Source organism: Diabrotica virgifera, chromosome 1 (genome assembly GCF_917563875.1).
Source record: "Diabrotica virgifera virgifera chromosome 1, PGI_DIABVI_V3a".
NCBI lineage: Eukaryota > Metazoa > Arthropoda > Insecta > Coleoptera > Chrysomelidae > Diabrotica > Diabrotica virgifera.
Genome location: NC_065443.1, coordinates 304,095,525 through 304,119,114, shown reverse-complemented (window position 1 = coordinate 304,119,114; position 23,590 = coordinate 304,095,525). Strand labels below are relative to the sequence as shown.

Here is a 23,590-nt window from a genome sequence, read left to right as displayed (position 1 = left end):
ATATGGAGATTTTGGATAAACAAATTAATGTTGTGTATATTAGTTTTTATTGTTGTGATGGCAGAGAAAAATGCAAGTTTATAATATTGTAGTGACTTTTTAAATAGTTTTTAAAAGCGACAGGTACGTAATAATTGTAAATGTTTCAGTATCCTAATAAAAAATTTCATAGGTAGGACCTACCTATTTGGAAAATCTAAAAAGAACCTACTAAAATAGTATGTAATTAATTCACCTAATATATTGTTTTCTTACTCTATGTTTTGTTGTATTCTAATATTTCTTTCAATTCTAAATAATTTCCATTCAAAATCAAAATAATTTGGTTAAATTCGGAACCGTCAAAAGTTTAATCCGTTTAGTTAGTTGATCTTCGCACATGATGACACATGGTCTCCGTGAGTAAAAGTTTAAGGTGAATGAATTTCAATACTAACTGCGCTGATAAGCGGGTTGGAACCCCAATGGAAACTTTTATTTCTTTTATTTTTTTATACACTTTATGATTGTAAGTTTATTATATTATTTTTTTTTTCAGAAAATACGTATTTAGTTAAACATTTTTCATAAATTGTTCAGAAATCATTTGTGGCATTTTTCAATGTGTTTGTTTGTGTGTGTTTTACTCTTTTATTATTTTAATTTTTGCCACTCTTTTAATAAAAATTTTTGAGAAGTAGTAAGTATTAAAATTAGTTTAATATTTAAATAAAATATAAATAAACTGTTTAAAGTATATTAATTTCGTTGAAATCATATAATAGAAGTCTAACTTCTTACGTGCGTACAAAGTACACACACATTCTTTTTTTCTCATTGTTATATTTTATTATATTTTTTAAACCAGCTCATCAAAATCATTTAAAATTAGTTATTAATTCTCTATCACGATTTTCTTTTATTTTGTTGGACTGGATTATATGTAATTCTCGGTAGATACTGAAATTAAAATCTCTCCTTTTACTTCAGATATTGTTCTATCAAGAATCAGTATAATTTTAATAATTTTATGCAACCATTCCTTATAATATAATAATATACGCAAGGATTTAACATAAAAAATAATAATTAGCAATGAAAAAAAAAAACAATTTTATTAAATACATCAACTTAACATTAAAAATATAAACACATTTTAAACAATGCATTTTAAAAATATTAACCACATTTGTCTGGAACTTAATTTAAAAGTTAGAATATATATTTTTTTAGGATATCTTATGTCATATTGGATTTGAACCATTACGACAAACAAAAACACAAACACCATAATCAAGGAATAGACAAGGAGATAGCCAGGTGCTATTTAATTTAATTATGGATAAAGTTATACAGTGATGAGCACGCTAATAACCGGTAAAGTAACGAAAAAGATGGAAAACATAATACATTGTGAAATAAAAAGAGATAAAACTAGTAGAGGATAAAATTATCGACATAAACGTATAAGTCAACATTACATTACATAGTTTCCCACCTTTACGTCTGTAACAGGAGTATTTTATAAAATTTTCCTGGCACAGTGACAGTTATCATACTCCTCCGATACGTCTAAAGGTAGGAAACTATCTAATGTTTTGGAAATCCCATAAAATTGATTTGGTTGTCTAAATAGTTTGAACTCATATCCATTTTACCCATGTCGACACCCGTGTTCCTTTCTATAACCGTATCGAAAACACCACACATCGCGGTGGCCGACGTTCGGGCTATTACCACTTGAAGCCAGAAGTTTCTTCCCCCTGAGATAAGGCAAGAGATTCATCCAGAACTCGAATGTGTACAGACGCAGAATAGTGTTGACTTCGTCGATGACGTCCTCATTGTAAGTTTTTACCTTGTGTTTTTGTTATTACATACCTATATTATATCTCCTTTGTTTCGTTTTTGAAATATTTACCAATCAGATTAATTTGAATTTGTGTATTTTGCGCTTATGGAAAATTCCGCTTTCTCTCAATATTAGAGCTATCAGAAGGGATAAATTTTATAAACAGGTGTTGTTAGTGTTTATTGCTTGTTTTGATTTTATTACTTGTTTCGTACAGTACCTGCTATTAGTAAACATACATAATGTAATGTTAATTTATACGTTTATGTCGATAATTTTGTCCTCTACTAGTTTCATCTCTTTTTATTTCACATGTATTATGTTTTCCATCTTTTGCGTTATTTTCCAGTTATTAGTGCTCTCATCACTGTATAATAATGGGTCTATTAAGCTTTATAGACCTATTAGGCTACTGACAATGAACTCAAGGTCTTTAAAAAGCTGCTAGTGGCTCAATTACAACTGATTCTCCCAGAACGCCAATTAGTTCCAAATAATCAATTTGGATTTAGACAACAGCATAATTTGGGATATTATCACCACGGAGCAAATTCACGGCGTCTATAAATTTACTAATGAAGCTCTCTAGTAAAAAATAAATACTGTTTAATAGCTTTTTTCGATATTTCTGAAGTTTTTAGTCTTGACATATTACAAAGGCTAAAAAGGGGAGAATTAAGGCAGAAACGCATTAGAGTATCAGTGAGTCGCGGACTTGACTCGTCGCGGACAAGACAGTGGAAGACTTGAGATTCTCATTAAAAATTGAATTAAGTCCTCGTCGCATCCGCGACTTCCAAATGCGTTCATGAAGACTAAAAACAACGTAAAGAATCTGAGCTAGACTAGTTCCCGACGAGTCGAGTCGCGTTCGCGACTCTCAAATGCGTTTCTGTCTTTAAAGTAAATGAAAGCAAGATTTTATGAACCAATAACGCGCCTAAACTTCAGACTCCATGTAAAATTCAAATTATTTAAAGCTCATGATTTAACTATTTTAAGCACTTCATTTTTAATTCTTGAAATAATAATAATATTACTTAATCCTAAATATATCACCAGCTAGAAAGTTTCTAACTATTTACTTTCTTCAGATTAACCCAAATATCACCTTCCTTTCTTAGAATCAACTGGGAGCTCACGAATTTAAATCCTTTTGTAGTTTTATCACTAAGGCTGACTTCGTAGTCTTTTATTAATGTTGCTAGTCCTAATTTCGTCTGCAGAAGGCCAAAACGTTTACCTAAAAAAATAACTATATTAAGTATGATAACTAAAGCTCGGATTATAGGCAAAATGACTTTTTTGCCTATTTTGCCTATTATAATTGTTTTTTGCACTTTTTGCCTTTTTTCTTAAATTCCGCCTATTTGTGCCTTTTTTAAAATTTCATGGTACTACCCATGATATTATTCTATTACTAAACCATTCTATAATAAAATTTTGGGTCAATAATAAAATATCAATGGTTTGTTTATATAACAGATTTCTAGGAAAATGTACCTGACCGAGACTTGAGGGTTAACTATTTGGAAATCCCTAAGCTTTATTAGTTTATTATCAGTTCTACAGTCGGTTACTGTATCAGAGTTTAGTCACAAATTGCTATATCCTAGTTTAGTTTTGTTGCTTATACCGAAAAGCAAAGAACACGTTTTAAAACGTTTTAGACATTTGTGTGAAAAGATGACATCTAAATTAAGGCTGTGGATCGCACCTTATTCGGAACTTTCTCCAGAAGGAGATGGAGCATTTTGTAAACCATGCGGCAAATCGGTAAGTTTTATTTTTTCCCTTTTTTTCTCGTCCCACAACATAACTAAATTCTAAAGCGGTTTTAGAATTCTAATTAATTTTTTTTTAATTTTCAGATTTCAAGTAGAAAAAAGTACTTTATTGACAAGCATTGTGGAACCCCACTTCATAAACGTAATTTGGAAAAATTAAATTCCTCTAAGTTAGCCCAAATATCTCTGCGGGATAGTTTAAGCAGTTCAAAAAAAAAGGAGGAAGACGCATTTAAATTTGATTTATGCCAGATGATGACTGCATCCAACATTCCTCTATATAAAGTTAATAACCCTAGTTTTAAATGCTTTTTCGAAAAATATCTTAATAAATCCTTACCGGACGAGAGTACATTGAGAAAACATACTGTGGAAAAATGTTATGTGGAATGTATTTCAAAAATTAAGCGGGAGTTAGAGGGCAATTTTTTGTATATTATCGTGGATGAAACGACAGATGTATGCGGCAGGTATATAGCTAATTTAATGATTGGAATTTTGAACGAAAACTTTGCGATAAAACCTTATTTAGTTGCCGTTAAAGAATTGGAAAAAACAAACAATTTAACAATAAATCGATTTATACAAGATAGTTTAACAAACCTCTTTTTACCCAACCATATACCAGTGAATAAAATAGTTTTAATGCTTGCAGATGCTGCGGCATATATGTTAAAAGCTGCTGTTAATTTAAAGATTTTTTATCCTAATTTAATTCATTGCACTTGTGTAGCCCATGGAGTAAATAGAATTGCTGAAGAAATAAGAAATCTGTTTCCGTTGGTAAATAATTTTATAAATTTTATGAAAAAAGTTTTTGTAAAGGCTCCGTTAAGGGTGCAAATATATAAAGAAAGACTTCTCGGTGTCCCTTTGCCACCTAAACCAGTAATTACAAGGTGGGGAACCTGGCTCGAAGCAGTTTTTTTTACTTTGAACACTGCAATGAAATAGAATTAGTTATGTCAGAATTTGATGATGATATTTCCGAAGCCATTCGAGAAGCAAAAAAAATATTAAAAAATCCAAATTGAAACAGGAACTCGCTTATATCAATGACAATTATAAATTAATAGTTACCACAATTACCTTATTAGAAAAACAAGAGATAAATTTATGTGAGTCAGTAAAATTAATAGATAATTTAAAGACGAAAATTAAATCGGCACCTGGAAGTAACGGTCAATTAATTTAAAAAAAAATGAAATATGTTTTTGACAAGAATGAAGGTTTTTCGTTTTTATCTAATGTTGCTAAAGTTTTGAATGCGACATTTTCCGAGGAATTACAAATTATGCCAGATTTATTATCCGCTCTGAAATATGCTCCAATTACATCTGTCGATGTCGAACGTTCGTTTTCAATGTACAAATTAATTTTAAGTGATCGAAGACATAGTTTTAAGACCGAAAATATTGAAAAACATTTAGTTGTTTCTATTAATGATAAAATTTTAAGTGGTTATAAATAATAAGTTATATTCCTTTATTGCCTATATTTTGCCTAAATGTTAATATTCCTGCCTTTTTAATAAAAATCTTTGCCTATATAGGCGCCTTTTTCTTCAATTTTTGTTGCCTATAAATCCGAGTTTTAATAATAACTGATATAATCTAGCATTTTCTATTAATATCCTGGCATTGCAGGTATGAAGCAAAAGGTTGAATTTTTGTAATCTTTACAATTTGCCTTCAGTTCGTCAGTTGGACACGCGCCAACTCGTAACTATTAATGACAATTTTTTTTAAAATCAAAATGTACACCGGCCCATTCGTAACTTTTCTATTACCTGACCCTCCCAACTCGCAACTTTATACAGGTGAATTCGAAACCATTGTTTACTTCTAATGCCCCAGGTAGATAGCTTAAAAGGTAAGAGATAAATTTGAACAGTAACGGATTAAGCCAACACGGGACATATAGCATATTATGTAAGCGAATGGTTCTTGGTTTGCTCAAAAACATGTTGTGTATCATATGTACCTATAAAAAAATAACAAAAATTGAAATCTCTTAATAAAATAATTGAAACAATATGATATGTATAGAGCAGGGCGGATCTGTAAAAAAACGTCTATTTGCGGATGTTCGAGGTGGCATTCAGATTTTTGCAGATAAAGTTAGGTGACAAATTCAATAATAATAATTGACTGATGCTCCTTCTCAAATATGCCCGGAACATTAATAAAAAAATTAAAATGTTTAAAAATTTCGAAAAGCATTGATTTTTTTCTACTTTCTTTGCTTATAACTTTAAAACGATTCATTTTGGAGCAAAGTCGTAGGGAAATAAAATAAAGATAATTGAATTTTATACGATATACGACTAGTTAAAAATGTCTTAAATTATTACCCTTTCTGTAAAATAGCAATAAATACAAAATAAGGGGGCAAAATAAGCCTCTTCAGTGTTTTTTTCAACAACTTTGGTTGCACTTAGAACCTTCGTAATTCGCATAGAAAATCCATATCATATGTACTTAAATCGTCCACCAAATTTCATTAAAATCGACCTGATAGATTTTGCATAATAATATTGCAATCTAAATTTAAAAAAAAATTCAAATTTTTTAAAGATTTTCTGAACAAAAAGTAGACCATTTAGACGTTTGCTAATTTTTTTACATATAAAGAGGCACCCTACCTATCCAATACACTTTACATAATTAAAATCGGATTATCTAAGCGGCCTCAGCACTGTTTCAAAATATAAACAATTCTTTGGCATCCACGTTCACTCATTACGAAATCTGTTACAAGTATTTCAGCCAAATTACAAATTTATTTCGACTTTCTCATGTAACTCGTCCAAGAGACAATACCTACATGATGAATAACTTTTACACCACCTTCAAAGAGGGTAATTTATACAAGTACATACCTGGAATACCGGTATTAGATTATCAACATCGTTAGTAATTACTTAGAAAAGAAAGTTACAAATTCACCGGTACTTGGTGGGTTACCGAATAATTACCTGCGCGCCAGAGTTACCAGTTGGCCTGTAATTAGGATGGGGGATTAAAATAGTTACGAATTCACGGGGACCCCGTCAGTTAGAACAAAAATGTGTTGGTCCTTAATTTTTTTTTCCGATGCAGGATCTTTAAAATATTATTTCTATCAATAACTTGAGCTATACTCAATAAAAAAATATCAAATAATAAAATATTTTCTCCTTACCAACGCAAATTCTGGGTCCTTCTCCAAACGGCATATTAGCCACAAATGGTCTGTTAAGGCTGTTTTCGTAGGTCCATCGTTCCGGGTCGAATTGAAGTGGATTGGGATAGTATTCAGGATCTCTTTGTATTCCCATATTGGTAACCATAACAAATGTGCCTTTTTCTAATGTAAAGTCTGTCCCAGGAATTGGATAATCTTCCTTACATCCTCTTCCTAGTATGGGAAATATGGGGTATATTCGGAGTGCCTCTATAAATAAGAATATAATAATTATAAGTACTCTCTATCCACGACTAGTAGTCTGGGCAGATTATCGGAGAATAGGCCATTTTTGGGCTATTTTTGGGAAAAGTTATTTACCAGCAATTTTATTACTGAAATTGAATTTTATGATCCTATATATTAATAATATAGGTATGCAAACTCCGCAGATAGATACTTTTTTTATAAACAAAATGGCGCCCGAAAATCGTGTTTTTTTTTCAATTTTTGCTCTATAACTCCAAAGATTTTAACTTCACACCAAAAACACCCAACTATAAATTCACCGTGATTAACTTCTGCATAGAGAGGTGTTTTTCCCGATTTACTTGGACGAAAATTTTCCCCGGAAAATGCGGGCTTTTCTAACAAAATCTTTAATTTTCAACGAAAATTTTAGATAAGTAATTGTTTATCAATAATTAAATAACTTGGCAATATAAAAGCTGTTTTCACATAGATTATAATTCCAGAAGTCGATGGAAATTGAATAAATAGTTTAGCAACAATTGAATTGTTAATTAAAATTTACGGTCGCCACAATAACCACAATAATTATGATACATAAGAATAACTATGATTTTTGTATAAAAAGACACTCTACTTATCTAATGTATATATATATCCGGGGTGTCATATCGGCTGACGCCGCATCCCCACACCTAACCGCCATCTATTTCTATCCTGGGCATCTTCCTCTTCCAAATCTCGGTGTTCCATGGCCTTCCTTATCGTGTCATTCCAGGATAGTCTTGGTCTTCCCCTTTTCTTCCTACCTGGGGGTTTCCATTTCAGGAGTTTCTTTGGCCATCGTTGGTCGTCCATTCTAAGTAAGTGACCGAACCATTTTAGGCTTCTTCTCTCGAGCCTGTCTACCGCTGTATCGTGTGCCTGCATCCTTCTTCTTATTTCTTCGTTACGTATTCTGTCCAATCGGGAGATTCCAGCGCTTCTACGTATGTAGTCCATTTCCACAGCATTGATCCTTCTTCTGGACTCTGCTGTTAATGTCCAGACTTCGCTTCCATACATGAGTACCGATTCCACAAATGTCTTCCCTATTCTTAATTTTGTAGTTCTGGATATATTTTTATCCCACCACACGGAATTCAAGCAACCTACCTACTCAACTTCAAGCAACCTACTTATCTAATGTACCTTATAGAATTGAAATTGGACTATTTAAGCGGCCTCAGGAATATTTTAAATTTATAAATAATCTTTTGGCTTATAAACAAATAGAATATCTCGGGAAATATTAAATTAAATTAAATCATGAAAACTGTATTGGAAGAAAAGCAGCAGTAAGCTTCTTCTAAAAGAAAAAACGTTTAATTTTGATGAGTGGTTCCTGAGATACAACCGGTCAAAGTTGACCGGCATTTACGGCAAAGATATAAGCAATAGGATCATAATTTTTGAACCATCACCTTTCTATTTCGGTCCTCTTTCTCCACGCCAATTTTCATAGCTTTAAAATACTCATAACATATAATATTATAATAAAAACTATCGACATTACGAGTGAAAATTGCCAAAAATAGCAAAATTCCAATCAAAAAACTAGGTTGGAGAAAATGTAATCTCAAAGTTCAAAATCGGTATACGTTAAAAAAATGTGTTTTCTCGGCTTCCCATGGAGCAATTCTCTTCATTATTTTTTTGTTCCCAAGTAACTTGAGTAGAGCCATCTAACTAATGCATTATTAAATGTCAAAGTTGCTTCTGTTTTGTTATAATGAATTAATTTATTTATTATAACAAAATTTTTTAATTTGTTTAAATAAAGACTGTTTAAATAATTATTCAGCTTTCAAATGAAAATATTTGCATTTTTAACGTTAAAAGGTACACTTGTAGTAAGTTTATCTAAAAAAAGTCTACAACTGAAAAAAATATATAGTTTTCGTTTCTTATAAATAAATTAATCTATTATAACAAAACGAAAGCAACTTTGACATTTAATAATGCATTAGTTAGATGGCTCTACTCGAGTTACTTGGAAACAAAAAAAGAATGAAGAAAATTGCTCCATGGGAAGCCGAGAAAATGCATTTTTTTTACGTATACCGATTTTGAACTTTGAGATTACATTTTCTTCAACCTAATTTTTTTATGGGATTTTGCTATTTTTGGCAATTTTCACTCGTAATATCGATAGTTTTTATTATAATATTATATGTTATGAGTATTTTAAAACTATGAAAATTGGTATGGAGAAAGAGGACCGAAATAAAAAGGTGATGGTTTGAAAATTATGATCCTTTTGTTTATATCTTTACCGCAAATACCGGTCAAATTTGACCGGTTGTATCTCAGGAACCGCTCATTACAATTCAAGGTTTTTTCCTTTAAAAGAAGCGTTCTGCCGCTTTTTTTCCAGTACCGTTTTCATGATTTAATTAAATTTAATATTTCCCGAGATATTATATTTGTTTATAAGCCAAAATTTTTTTTATAATTTTAAAATATTCCTGATGCCACTTAAATAGGCCAATTTCAATTCTGTAAAGTACATTAGATAGGTACAGTGGCTTTTTATAAAAAAATCATAGTTATTTTTATGTATCATGATTATTGTGGTTATTATAGCGACCGTAAATTTTTAATTAACAATTAAATTGTTGCTAAACTGTTAATTCAATTTGCATCGACTTCTAGAATTATAATCTATACGAAATTAGCTTTTATATTACTAAGGTATTTAATTAGGGTCAATCGGGGGAAATGGAAACGATTTTTGCAAACTTTTCTTTAAAATTATCTAGAAAAAATATAAATGAAACTTTTAAGTTCTCCTTTATATGACTGATACTTCTAAGCTTATTTTGTTAGAATATACACAAAAAGACACAAAAATTTTTCTTAAAGCCAGACTAGGAATTTTTTTAGAGTGTTTCCATTTACCCCATGAATGTTTTCATTTACCCGTAATATTGGGGTAAACGAAAACAACCTGTTATTTACAACGAATATCAGCTAAGCTTACTAAGAGGTAAATGGAAACATTCTTAATACATCCTTGAGTAACGATGATACAAAAATGTCCAATAAAAAAATTTATTTATGAAAAGTACAAAAAATAACACAAAAGAGAATTATTAAATTTAAGAAATAAATGTGAATAAAACTTAAGTAGCTAACTTTAGTACATTTTAAGACATTTAGTAAGAAACATATGAAAATAAGTATCTAGCAACAACGGTAATCTGAAATATTTGGGAAAACATATCGACCACGCATAATATTTGACGGTTTTATTATAGCTAATATTTGGTCAAAATTAATCACTTGCTTATCTTCTACCAAGGTGTTAGTATGTTAGCTATGTAGGTGTTAGTAGTTTTACTGGATTTTCTAAAAAAATTTGCTGAAATGTTAATATCCAAGTCGACTACTTCGGCAACAAAATTTTTCTTGATTTGTTTTTTAGTGCCGAGATTGTAAATAAATTTCACAATTATAAAGTCTCCAACTTCCACTTGTATTTTTTCACGCAATTTTGCAAGTGGCATGTTCATCTCTGTTTCGTCCGAGCTCTCAAGACTTTTGGCTTTGGCTTTCTTATTCTCTTGTAAAAAATGCAACGTTCTTGAATCCTCCTCTAAACTCTGTTCGGTGTCTGAATTGACAAACTTAGAATCATCGGATTCATCATGAAGAGACATTGTGTCATTTAACTTATTTTCTGTAGTGTTGGTTTTACTAGTTTTTAATTACGCAACTGTTTTGGGTCGTTTTATTTTCTTATTCTCAGCTTCTCTGAACCTAGCAGCCACCTCTTCCGTCCTTACTACCTCTCCGTACCGCAGCTGCTTTAAACGAGGTGTTGATTTTTTTGCAACTTGGATTTCACTTGTCAAGGATCTTTTTTCACGAATTGCTTCAGCAAAGATTTGAACAATAGCAGAGGGTGAACATGGAATAGAAGAATCAGTAACAGTAGCTGGTAGTGATGGTAACTTAGAGGGTCCAGCCTTTTCCAATTCTGCCGCTGATGAACCTGAAGAGCCAGGTCCTTCCGTTTCCGAAACAAAACCAACAGATGAATTTTAATTTCCAGCTTCTTGCATTTCTGGAGCAGGTTCGATTACAGAGCAGACATCACTTCTCCGTTTTCTTTTCTGATAAGCTAGGAGCTCTATTGGATCAAACAAACTTTCTGGAAAACGCTTTCGATTTACTGGACAAATTCCTGTGGTGATGAAACCAGCTTTAATATTTGATTTTGTCATAGCTTCTGCCCAAACTAAGCCCAAGAGTTCAACGAAATCACGCTTTTGCAAACGTCCTGTTCCAACTCCAATATTGGCCTTACCAAACTCCACCAACTTTCCGTCCCATGCTTTTTTCACTGGACCAAATACGCATTTGTCAAGGGGTTGAATGTTGTCTGTGAGATGGCTAGGAAATTTGATAATTTGAATATTAGCCTCCATAGCAAGTTCTATTATGCGTAGACTTACGTGGCTGCTGTGACCACCATATAGAAGTAGAGCGGTTGCATCTGGTAGTTCCAGCTCTAAACGTTTTTTGCGCACATGGGGTATAAAACAAGTTTGCAGCCAATAAAAGAAAGGTGTTTCTTCCATCCATTCATTTCGCGTTGTTGCGTACAGAGTACCAGCGTACAGAGTACCAGGATAAGCGGCGGGTGATGTCCAACGAGCCTGGACCGCAGCTCCTTTGAATATGATCAGAGGTGGAAGTATTGTGCCGTCTGCTGCTGTACATGCCAACGCTGTGGTGTTTTCTCGACCTGAACCCCCGCTAACGCGACTTAAGGTCTTTCCTTTGATGCCTATGCCACGGACTTTTGAAGGATCCGAACTAAATCCAGATTCATCAGTATTAAATGTAAATGATGGTAGGATATTGTAAGTTGAAACTACTTCTTCCAATTTATCAAAGAAGTCATAAACTATCTCTGGGTTTCTTGCTCACATCCTTGACTTTTGGAGATGTTCAGCTTTCTTTAAGATTAACCTAGGATGGCGGGACATGAACCCAATATACCAATCGTGTCCAGGTTTTCCATCCTTAAAGCTTGTTTTTATATGATTTTGTAACACGTAACTCTGCACTAATTGAAACAATTCATCTTTTGAACAAGGATAGCCCATTTTCGATCGTTCCATGAGACATTGAGCAATATCATGTTCCACTTCAGGTGTGAAAATGGGATTTCTTCCACCACCTAGTTTTCCTTCAGCAATTTTACGACCTTTAATTCTATTGAAGATGTTAGAAATTGGTATTCCATAAAGAGCAGAAGCTTGCCGATATGTTAGATTATTGGTTGAAACGTCAGCAACTGCTTTTCGTAAGTCTTCTGCTGAATATGGCCGCGCCGATCTCTTTCTAACGTAGGTTCGTGGCATCTGAAACAATTTACAGTTACAACAAATTGCTTGGGGTAAAAGGAAACATATTTTCCTTTACCCCAAACATGTGTTTCCATTTACCCCGAACGTATTATTTAGATGGGGTAAATGAAACACTTCCTAGTTCCCAAACGAACAATATTATTTAGCTAACCTTAAAAACAACATCTAAACATATCATTTGTTTACCATGATACATGCTAAGACTAAGAGTATAAACATATTTAATAATGAAAACGAGATTATTTTATTCCATTGCTTGGTTTGCTCGTCAAATTATATGGTAGTAAATAATTTAAATTAGCTTACCTTTGCATTAATCGCTCACCGCCATGAAATATTATAGAATGTTAGGAGCAGTGTTGCCGCTACAACTAACAGACAAACTGCACATTAATAAGCGGGGTGTTTGAATACAGAGTTTAAGCTGTTTTCACTTACCCCTAGTTTCCATTTACCCTGATTGACCCTAATGATAAACAATTACTTATCTAAAATTTTCGTTGAAAATTAAAGATTTTGTTGAAAAAACCCGCATTTTCGGGGGAAACTTTTCGTCGAAGTAAATCGGGAAAAACACCTCTCTATGCAGAATTTAATTACGGTGAATTTTTATTTAACTGTTTTTGGGGTAAAGTTAAAATACTCTGAGTTATAGAGCAAAAATTGAAAAAAACACGATTTTCGGGCGCCATTTTGTTTATAACAAAAGTAGCTCACTATCTGCGGACTTTGCATACCTATAGTATTAATATATAAAATCATAGGATTCGATTCCAGCAATAAAATTGTAGGTAAATACCTTTTCCTTGTATTTTGCTTATTAGCCCAGAGTATAGGCATTACCTAGGAGGAAATATACTACTTGAAAAAATTAAACAACTTTTCAATATCTGCCTTCACAACGCCAATATTCCAACAGACTGGAACAACGCTACTATGATTCTATTACACAAAGCAGGAGACAAAGCCAATTTAGAGAATTACAGACCGATTAGCCTCCTCAGCCATTTATATAAGTTATTTACGCGAATAATAGTTAAGAAAATGGAAAGAAAGTTAGAGACTTATCAACCAAGAGAACAGGCAGGATTCCGAAAAAATTACGGAACAAATGACCATCTACAAAGTATAAAAACCCTGATAGAGAAAGTAGTGGAATAAAATAAACCCCTAGTTCTAGTTTTTATCGATTTTCATAAAGCCTTTGACACAGTTGAACTTAGCAAAATATTACAGGCGCTTAAAGAATACAGGCTAGATTATAGGTATATAAAATTATTACACAAAATATACTTACAGGCAACAACCACTGTCAAATTACATACTAACAGTAATCGCATAAAAATAGAACGGGGGGTTAGACAAGGAGACCCAATGTCACCTAAACTTTTTAATACGGTCTTAGAACATGCTTTCAAGAGTTTGGATTGGATGACAAAGGGAATAAAAATAGATGGAGAATACCTAAACAACTTACGTTTCGCCGATGATATAGTCATAGTAGCTGAGGATCTAGGTATGGCAAGAGAGATGGTACAAGAACTCGTTTTACTGTTTTTTATGTAAAAATATGGTGTTCTTTTTTCAATTTTTTCACCCTGTATATATTAAGTTTTCAAAAAGGTAATACCGCCATTGAAGAGGGTGTAAAAATATTTTTTAGGGAAGGTTCTGAAATTTTTAGTTATGTTAGTTACCATTTAATAAATGCATATCGTATCTTCACATGTACCTATGTGCACAAATTCATTTTGAAAGCCCGCAATTTTTGTAAAAGACAAAATCTGAGATGGCCTCATATCTAAATTTGAATCTTTGTATGTGTAGTGTGTGTGGGCCATATTATATGCTTTTACCATTAAATGTACAATAATTCTTATATTATTTGCACGAATCTGCCGCACATGGGTTCACAGGTACATATGAAGATACGTTATGCATTTATTAATTGGTAATTAAAATAACTAAAGAGTGCAAAATATTTCCTAAAAAATACTTTTATACTCTTTTGAATGCCGATATTAACTTTTTGAAAAATTAATACATACAGGGTGAAAGAATTAGTAAAAAAACAACATGTTTTTACATAAAAATCAGGAAAAACACAATTTCTTGTAAATCCATTCTTCTGGTTCAGGACCTTGGTCTTACACATCAAAAAAAGAACCAACATACCAAAATTGGTTGACGTCGGACTTTTCGTTCAAGAGTTATCGTGCTATTAGTCACATATGTACAGTCGCCATTTTGAATGCCCGCCATTTTTGTAAAAGATAAAATTTGAGATGGAATTATATCTAAGTTTGAAACTTGATGGGTGCTGTATACGTGGTCCAAATTATGTGCTTCTACCATTAAATGCACAATAATTCGTATAATATTTGCACGAATCTGCCACATACAGGTACATGTGAAGATACGTTATGCATTTATTAAATGATAATTAACATAACTAAAAAGTTCAAAATATTTTTACGCTCTTTTCAATTGCGGTATTACCATTTTGAAAAATTAATATATACAGAGGGAAAAAATTGAAAAAAAAACATATTTTTACATAAACAACCAGTAAAAACACAACTTCTGGTAAACTGATTCTTTTGTTTCACCATATCCATCTTTTAAGTCAAAAAGAGAACCTATATACCAAATTTGGTTGAAATCGGACTTTTCGTTCAAAAGTTATGGTACTATTAAACACATATGTATAGGGGCCATTTTGAATGCCCACCATTTTTGTAAAAGGCAAAATCTGAGATGGCCTTATATCTTAATTTGAACCTTTTTATGTGTAGTATATGTGGTCCAAATTATATGCTTGTATCATTAAATGTGCAATTGTTTCAGATATCGGCCGCACTAGGTACTGTACTTTTGGATGCATTTTATATTGCAATTATGCATTTCCACCCATTTTTATATTGAAAACTTTTTCCTGTCACTATTTCCCTAAAAATCATTTATTTTTTCCTAAATGCCTTGGTCGATGTGTATTTTATCGTTATTATCCAAAAATCTAAAATAATATCTGCCCGGGCCAAAAAATTAATAATAATTAAAAATGATTTTTTTTATATAAATTCTACTATCTGAAGATCTGAAGTATAAAAAGCAGAAACATTTCCGATAGTTAGTTTTAAGATATTAAAAATATTTACCATCAACACAATGTTCCAAATACTTCATATCCATTAGGGCATCATACGTCAATTTATTGTCATGTTTAGCCAAAACCCTATTGATCTCGCTCCTCAATTTCGACTGTACATCTGGGTTCTTTGCTAGTTCATACAGCGCAAAAGTTTGGGTAGTGGATGAAGTTTCAAAGCCTGCGCAGAGGAACAGGAACATTTGACATGAAAATTCTTTGAGATCCATTGGCTCAATCACGTTTTCTCCTGTGTAGTCCTTCTCGTCTTCGTTCTTTTCGGTTAATCGCATGAGTGTGTCCGTTAAGTCGTTCCTGAAGATATTATTTTCCTTTCTATAATTGAATATATCAGTGAACATCTCAAGAACGTATTTCTCAGTGCTCTTTGGAAATATTCTAAATTTGATAGCGCGTAAAAAGTTCCTTGGAAGTGCCATCACCGCAGTGTTTTTGGAGAGTTTCCATTGGTAGTCGAAGAACATACGCGCGTGTTGCAGGAGTTCTTCGTTTTGGAGCTTGAGCGTGTTGGTGTCGATGCCGAAAGCACATGCGCAGATTATGTCAGTTGTAAAACGTGAAACAACGCTCTTGATGTCTACTGCTTCTTGTGTTTCACAGAATTTATCCAACCACTAAAAAAGAAATAAGTTGTGAGTATTTATTAACGATATGTTATATAATACATATTCTAAACAACAAAAATGATGCGGATTGTTACCAAACAATAAATTAATATATTCTAGTTTGCACTAGGGACAGTGTTGACGGTTGCGCCGATGGTATAATCAGCTCTCGATAAAGACTCCTTTAAGCTAGGGGACTCCTTTTAATTTACTTAACCTTTCCGGAACCGTGCTATAAAAACTTACGCTGCAGGCCGCAGTGGCGGCTCGTGACCTCAGTATGCGGGTAGGCTACACATATACTTCGGGTAGGCGACAAAAAATATCCTACTGTTTGTAATACATTTTGAGCCGTCTTGCAATACTAAATGTAATCTATGAGCGCAACAATGTGTAAAAATTGCTTTTGGAGCATCTACTTTAATTTTTGATTGTAATCCGTTTAAAGAGCCAGCCATTACACTTGCACCATCGTAAAATTGAGCAATTCATTTATTTTTGTAATCATATGGCTCAAGCACGTTTGAAATTAAACTATATAGAGCGTCTGCAGATCTATTATCGCTAACATCAAAAAACCCTAAAAATCTTTCTGTTACCTGACCAACTTTGTTAACAAAACGGATTGTTAAAGTACACTGTGATTTTTCGGTTATATCAGTAGTATCGTCAGCTAGTATAGAAAAAAATTGACTTTCATTAATTTCTGTTGAAATTTCATTTTTTACGTAATCGGCAAGACAATCTATTAAATCATTTTGTATTGTTTTTGACAAACCCGTGAACACCCCTTCTATTTTTTAACATGATCCTGGATTTCCTGATCGCGTTTAACTACTAAATTAAAAATTTCTTTAAAATTACCCATGTTTGAAGAATTATGGCTCTCATCACGACCGCGAAATGTAAGTTCTTGTTTTGCTAAAATAATTGTAACATCAATTTCTTCAACTTCTTCAATCTTTTTCAACTTCTTCATTATATATCTTATTAGATAGAGAAATATTTCCAGCGAAAACACTGTCAGTAGTTTGTTTATTTTTTTTCTAACCTTTTTAAATCTAAGCAATTGTTTAAATGTTCTTTCGAAGATTCATGTTTTTTTACACTAGCTGATAAATTTTTCAAATCTGAATATCCCTGACTCACCCAAATATTTTGCTTCAAATTTGAGAGCAACAGACAAGGCCAACAGAAAAGTGAATTTTTAAAATAACTTCCGCTTAGCCATTTATGATTTTCATACCATATTGTTTTAAACGATCTCGAAAATGGTTGATTGTCTTTTGTCTTATCTGTGGATAAAATTGTTAAATTTTGTAAAGGCCGGCCCATTGAAATAATTACTAATCTTTCTTGATTTTGGCGCCTTGAAAAAGGCGTCTCGATCAAACTGCATATTACATCGTTTAAAATATTCATATTCGATGACTAAAGTTTTTCCACCAATAAAACTAACACACCTACGTTTCAACAACGTCAAATATTACTTATTTTATTTATGTGTCAAATAATAATTTACTATTCGAATAAATTGATAAGTTAACAATTAACCTCGCTTTAAATTTTTAATTATCTATATAATCTAATAACACATTATTCAGTTTTCATAAACAAATTTAAATTGTCCTACCTAGTTTTATTCAATACTTAACCTACTAATAACAGCCAAAATCAAAAAACAATTATTTTAAAACAGTTTCACAAGACACAAGAGAAGCAACTGATAAAATTTTGTAGGTCCGGCTATAAGACTCTGTGCCTATCCGCCCGTTCAAAATCGTAGAATGCGGGTCGCTACGAGCAGACCTGCAGCAGGTCTGCTCGCGTAAACAGAGAGAGATCGCACGTCAATTCGATGTTGGCGTCGTTCTATTTCAGGCTACGTTCCCGAGTGCCTGACCAAGGAGAATATAGAATGTATACAGTACTACTGATACTACAAGGAGCGTACAATAATTATAACTACGGAGAAAATTTTTTGGATATTTTTAAAAATAATTTGGATAATTTTTGCTATTTTATTGTAGATATTGTGTCAAAATTTATAAATTACAATTTTGAAATAAGTAATTTATATTAATAATTTATATTATTGTACTACATTTGAAGAGGGTAGACGGCGCCTACCTTGCCTACCCCGACGGGCCGCTCCTGGCAGGCCGTGCGGGGCAACTATGTTACCCCACTAAAATACTTTAATAATTCATTTAAATTTTACATTATTGTTTGTAAGTTACATAATAAGGCACTAGTAACTGAAATAATTTATTTTTATTATTAAAAAAAACATTTTTTTTATTTTTACCTGTAATTACAATTTGATTTTATTCCTGATTTTTACAGTCAGGGCATAAAAATGTTTTACTTTCTTCTCGATGTATTGTACAAATTGGTTTTCTGCATGTACTAGGTACATGATATTTGAGTCTTTCTGTCACGTGCCCTGGCACAAAAGCTGCATCTTCGACTTGTATATTGTTGAATGTCTCTGGCAGGGGTTTCTGGCACTGTGTGTCCAGAGGAGTTAATTTCAATTTTAGTATAAAATTAAAATTATATTTGATAATTTTTATAAAAAAAACGATTTAGTAATATATTTTCTAAGATTGCCTGGAGGGATAAAAAAAATATTTTGAAAAGTTATAAAGACAAAACCGCATCTGGGGTAACCAGGTTGCCCCGCACGGCCACGGAAAGGTTAATGCAACAGCAAGTCACTTACTGTTACAGCAAACAGCAAGTCACTTACACTTACAGCAAGTCACTGTCACTTGCTGTTGCGTTTAGTAAATTTCAATTTCCGACTTATCTTCGACTTATTTGTATGCTTTAAATGATGACGCACGGGTAACGATTCGCGGACTCAACGGTATACTATGACTTTTAGGACCACTGCCTACTACAAATTGTAGATACACATTTTTTGAAGTTATACTTCTTTAGGCGCGTTGGGAGTAAATTTAGATGTGCGCGAAATCATCAAAATCTTGGTACCCGGCGCAGCTTACACGTTATACTACGTCCTCTGATTGGGTAATTACAATGACCTGTCAACAATTGTTCACTATGTCGGTTATTTTATTAATACGTCAATGGTTATGGGTAAACAAATTGTATGTAGTATATTAGTTTTTATTGTTGTGATGACAGACACACAAAAAGCAAGTTTATAATTGTAGTGACTTTTTAAATAGTTTTTAAAAGCAACAGGTAGGTAATTTTAAATGTTTCAGTATTGTAATAAAAGATTAGGACCTACATAGCTATTTGGAAAATTTAGGTACAGTCGGAAAAATGAAAGAATACCCATGATCGAACATATAAAACACGCTGTATTTTCCTGTCACCGTGTCACAAAGAAAATTGTCCAGTGCAAGTACATGTAACAATAATTATTACATGTACTTGCGCTGGCCAATTTTTTGTGTGACACGGTGACAGGAAAATACAGCCTGTTTTATATGTTCGTTCATGGGTATTCTTTCATTTTTCCTACTGTACCTAGCTAATTAGTAGGTAATGCTTTGATTTACATAATTTGATTACCAATACAATTTCTACCAATCTTCATATCTAATAAATTGCTTTTTTAGTCTATATTTTGTTGTATTTTAATATTTTAATTCCGCAAGAATCAAACTTATTTAAACTAAGAGAATAAGCAACTGTCAAAAAAGTTTAAAACGTTTAGTTACTATATCTTCCCACATCATTAAAATGTCTCGCTAGCTAAGTTCTGCGTGCGGTGAGTTCAAAACCTAACAACCTTATAGACGCAGGTTCAGTTCCCAATGCAAATTTTTATTTTTTTAATTTTTTTTATACATGTTATGATTGTAAATATAATTGTTATATTTTTTTTTTCAGAAAATACGTATTTAGTTAAAATTTTTGTCAGCAATTATTGTTCAGAAATCATTTCTTTGTTTCATTCTTCAATGTGTTTGCGTGTTTTATTCTTTTATTTTTTTAATTTTTGGTATTGTTTTAATAAATTTTTTTGGAAGGTAGTGAGTATTAAAATTAGTTTAATATTTAAATAAAATATAAATAAACTGTTTAAAGTATATTGATTTCGTTGAAATCATATAATAGAAGTATAACTTCTTACGTGCGTACAAAGTACACACACATTCTTTTTTTTTTTCTATAAAAAAATCAGGTATGGAAGGGTTAAAAAAACTCTACTTACCTCTTTATAGGGATCCACCATTCTTTGCATGATCAGGTACATCTTTCGCATTTTAGCGGATGTAAAAATGGAGGGAGTCTTAGTTCGAAGTATCTTCCATTCCTTATCTTCCATGTTAAACAAATGTCCAGATAGAATATCGTCTTTGGGACTGATATACATCGAGTGATTGGGAAAGTAGTGGGCGTCGCTAATAATGATTTTTTTGATGATTTCGGGATCTACTGGGATATAAACTGGTCTGTTCATGTAATATATCCCTCCATGTTTCTCGCCTCTTCGTTTAAATTCTAAATATGCATTGGAAAATACTTCACCAAATGTTTGTTTTCCTAGATAGAGATTCAAGGTGTTACCGAATGGAAAAATAGTGGGCTTGATGTCGGGGATTCCTCTTCTCTTCCAGTACTGGAAAGTATTATGGAAGTACCATATTATATAGGCTACGAGTGTCACTGATGCACCTAGAAGTACCGTTGTCAATGTGGACGATTCATACATTATGGATCTGTGGATTAAAAAAATTTGTGTAGTTTTCCAACTATAATTCTGGATTTCTTAGAATAGTTATATGCATCTTTGAGAGGAAATATGCACACATCTGAAAAGTCTAGGGATATTTTTAAAAAGAGAGATTTGTAGAAATATCAAAAATATCGACGAATATAAATTAAAAAGATAGGTTATGATCAAAGATATGGTCGTATTAAAAAAACAAAATTTATAATAAATTCGGGAGAAATCCGTAAATTAGTAGTTTTTTTAAGTTTTTCGTCAATATTTCTAAAACTATGCTTTAGCGTAAACAATGTTCTATACAAAAATGTTGTACATAAAATTCAAAACAAAAAAGGACCTATACATAATTGTTATAAAATCAACGGTTCCAGAGTTACGGAGGGTGAACAGTGGAGGTTTTTGATACGTTTTATATTATTTGGGCAATTGATGATGATTTTGAGTGGTGAGGTTGACGTTTCTTATATTACTAACGTACCATCGGCTATTGAAATACCAAATTTTATTTACAAAACACAATCTTGTTAAAGAAAATTTCTTTCATCAGTAATAATATTATAAATTGCCCAATAAATATAAAGAGTATCGAAAACCTCCACTTTTCACCCTTAGTAACTCTGGAACCGTTGATCTTATAACAATTATGTATAGGACTTTTTTGTATTAAATTTTATGTAGAACATTTGTATAGAACATTGTTCACGCTAAAGCATAATTTTAGAAATATTGACGAAAAACGTAAAAAAACTACTAACTTACCGTCTTCTCCCCCATCTCCCCCCCAAACCGGACGCTCAAAATGGTGTAACTTTTTAGTGAACAAAATGTGGACCATATAGAACAATTTGGTGTGGAAGGGAAACTTTTACTTTGCATGTCTGGGTTAGGCCTTTTTTTGAATAAATTATTTTATACTACCTCCGCGACTTTGGAACCGTTCATTTTAGAAAGATTTTTTATTTCAAATTTATTGTAGAACATTTTTGTATAGAAGATTGTTCATGCTAAATCGCATAGTTATAGAAATATTGACGAAAAACTTAAAAAACTATACGAATTTGCCGATTTCTCCCCCTTCACCCCCCAAACCCGACGCTCAAAATGTGTGACTTTTTTCTGAACATTATGTGGACTATATAGACCAATTTTTTGTTAGAGGATAACTTTCACTTTGGATGTCTGGGTTATGTCATCTTTTGGATCAATTGTATCATACTATAGGTGTGTGTGGTTCGATTAAGTAAAAGTCATTATAAAGTGTTCCGTCTTTAAAACCACTTTTATGCAAGAAATAGTGAAACAAATTGGGAGGTGAGTTTCACAACTATCAATGTATTTACCATTCATCACCTGGGATTACTAAGTTTTCTGTTTTAAAGACGTAGAAAGTAATTGCATACAAATAAACAAGACAAAACTAACCTAAAACCATAAATTTTAAAAAGATATCGCTCTGGTTTTTTGTGCGTTATTGACAAAAATTAAGTATAGTATAAAGCGTTCCATACACGTAAAATTAATAAAATACAATAAAAATATGCCTGATAGTCAAGATCGTGAATTTACGAAATTAAAAGAGTTTATTAAGGAAGAGAACAAGAGATTATCTGAATATTTCATATCTAGTCTTAAGGAGGAAGTAGCCTTCTTAAAAAAAGACATTGATGAACTGAAAGTTGAGAAAGAAAAACAAACTATTAGAGTTAAAAGACTGGAAACTGAAAATGTAGAACTAAAAAATCAAATTGAACGAATTGAAAATAAACTAAGAAAAAATAATATTGTTATTTTCGGCTTAAATGTACAAAAGTCAACACTTCTTGAGGATATCATCCAAGAGTTGAATCAGAGACTGGATATAAGTTTAGTAAATTCAGATATCAGTGGTTTCAATGTCTTTGGTAAAAATCCAACAAATAAATCAGTATTGGTAGAATTCGCAACATATTCAGCAAAAATTAGTGTTCTAAAAAAGTGCAAGCTTCTAAAAGGTACAACGGTGTTCATCGCCGAAGATCTATCCCCATCTCAACAAGCAGTAAGAAAGGAATTATTAAAATACCAATCTGAACTCAGGTCGTCAGGTAAAACGGTGAAGTTGAGAGGAAATAGGCTTATAGTTGATGGTCAATCTTTAACACTGGAAAAACTGTCTATTACTACTACTAACAAGACTGCTGAAGTAACCGACACATTATTGGATGAAACCAGAAAAACAAATCGTTACCCCACTAGAGCAGCATCTTCAAAAAATTAACTTTTTTTTTACTGTATATTGTACTTATAGTTTTTTTTTCACCTTTTTTTGTTTTCTAGAATATTTTTAATTTAATAATCATTAATACTGGTACGCTATATTAATTATTTTAACATGAATTCGTTTCTGGAATACATTAATTACACTCCTATTGATACAAAAGTAGTTGACTCCATAAACGAATATAATTTGTGTTCCAATAAGAACTACTCTTTTCGTATTTTGCACCAAAATATTAGGTCCATTATTAAAAATTTTGATGAGTTTAATATTTACACACAACAAATAGAAAATGATATTGATTGTTTTGTATTAACTGAGACCAGACAAGTGGCATGTATAGATATTTTTAAATTGGATGGATATAATATCCATTATAACGAGGGTAATTTC

At 32.1% G+C, this 23,590-nt stretch overlaps 1 protein-coding gene across 1 annotated transcript in view; it reads right to left on the bottom strand.

Moving 5' to 3' along the window:
- Positions 1–1,077: 1,077 nt before the first annotated feature.
- Positions 1,078–23,590, bottom strand: part of LOC126885750 (cytochrome P450 6a8-like) — a 39,731-nt gene continuing 17,218 nt past the window's right edge. Inside the window, exons 2-5 of the mRNA XM_050652543.1 lie at positions 20,422–20,929; positions 15,611–16,235; positions 6,802–7,053; positions 1,078–3,074 (exon numbers count right to left, since the gene is read on the bottom strand). Coding sequence (XP_050508500.1) covers positions 2,905–3,074; positions 6,802–7,053; positions 15,611–16,235; positions 20,422–20,922 — 1,548 coding nt within the window. The 5' untranslated portion in view covers positions 20,923–20,929 and the 3' untranslated portion in view covers positions 1,078–2,904. The remainder of the gene's footprint in view (positions 3,075–6,801; positions 7,054–15,610; positions 16,236–20,421; positions 20,930–23,590) is intronic.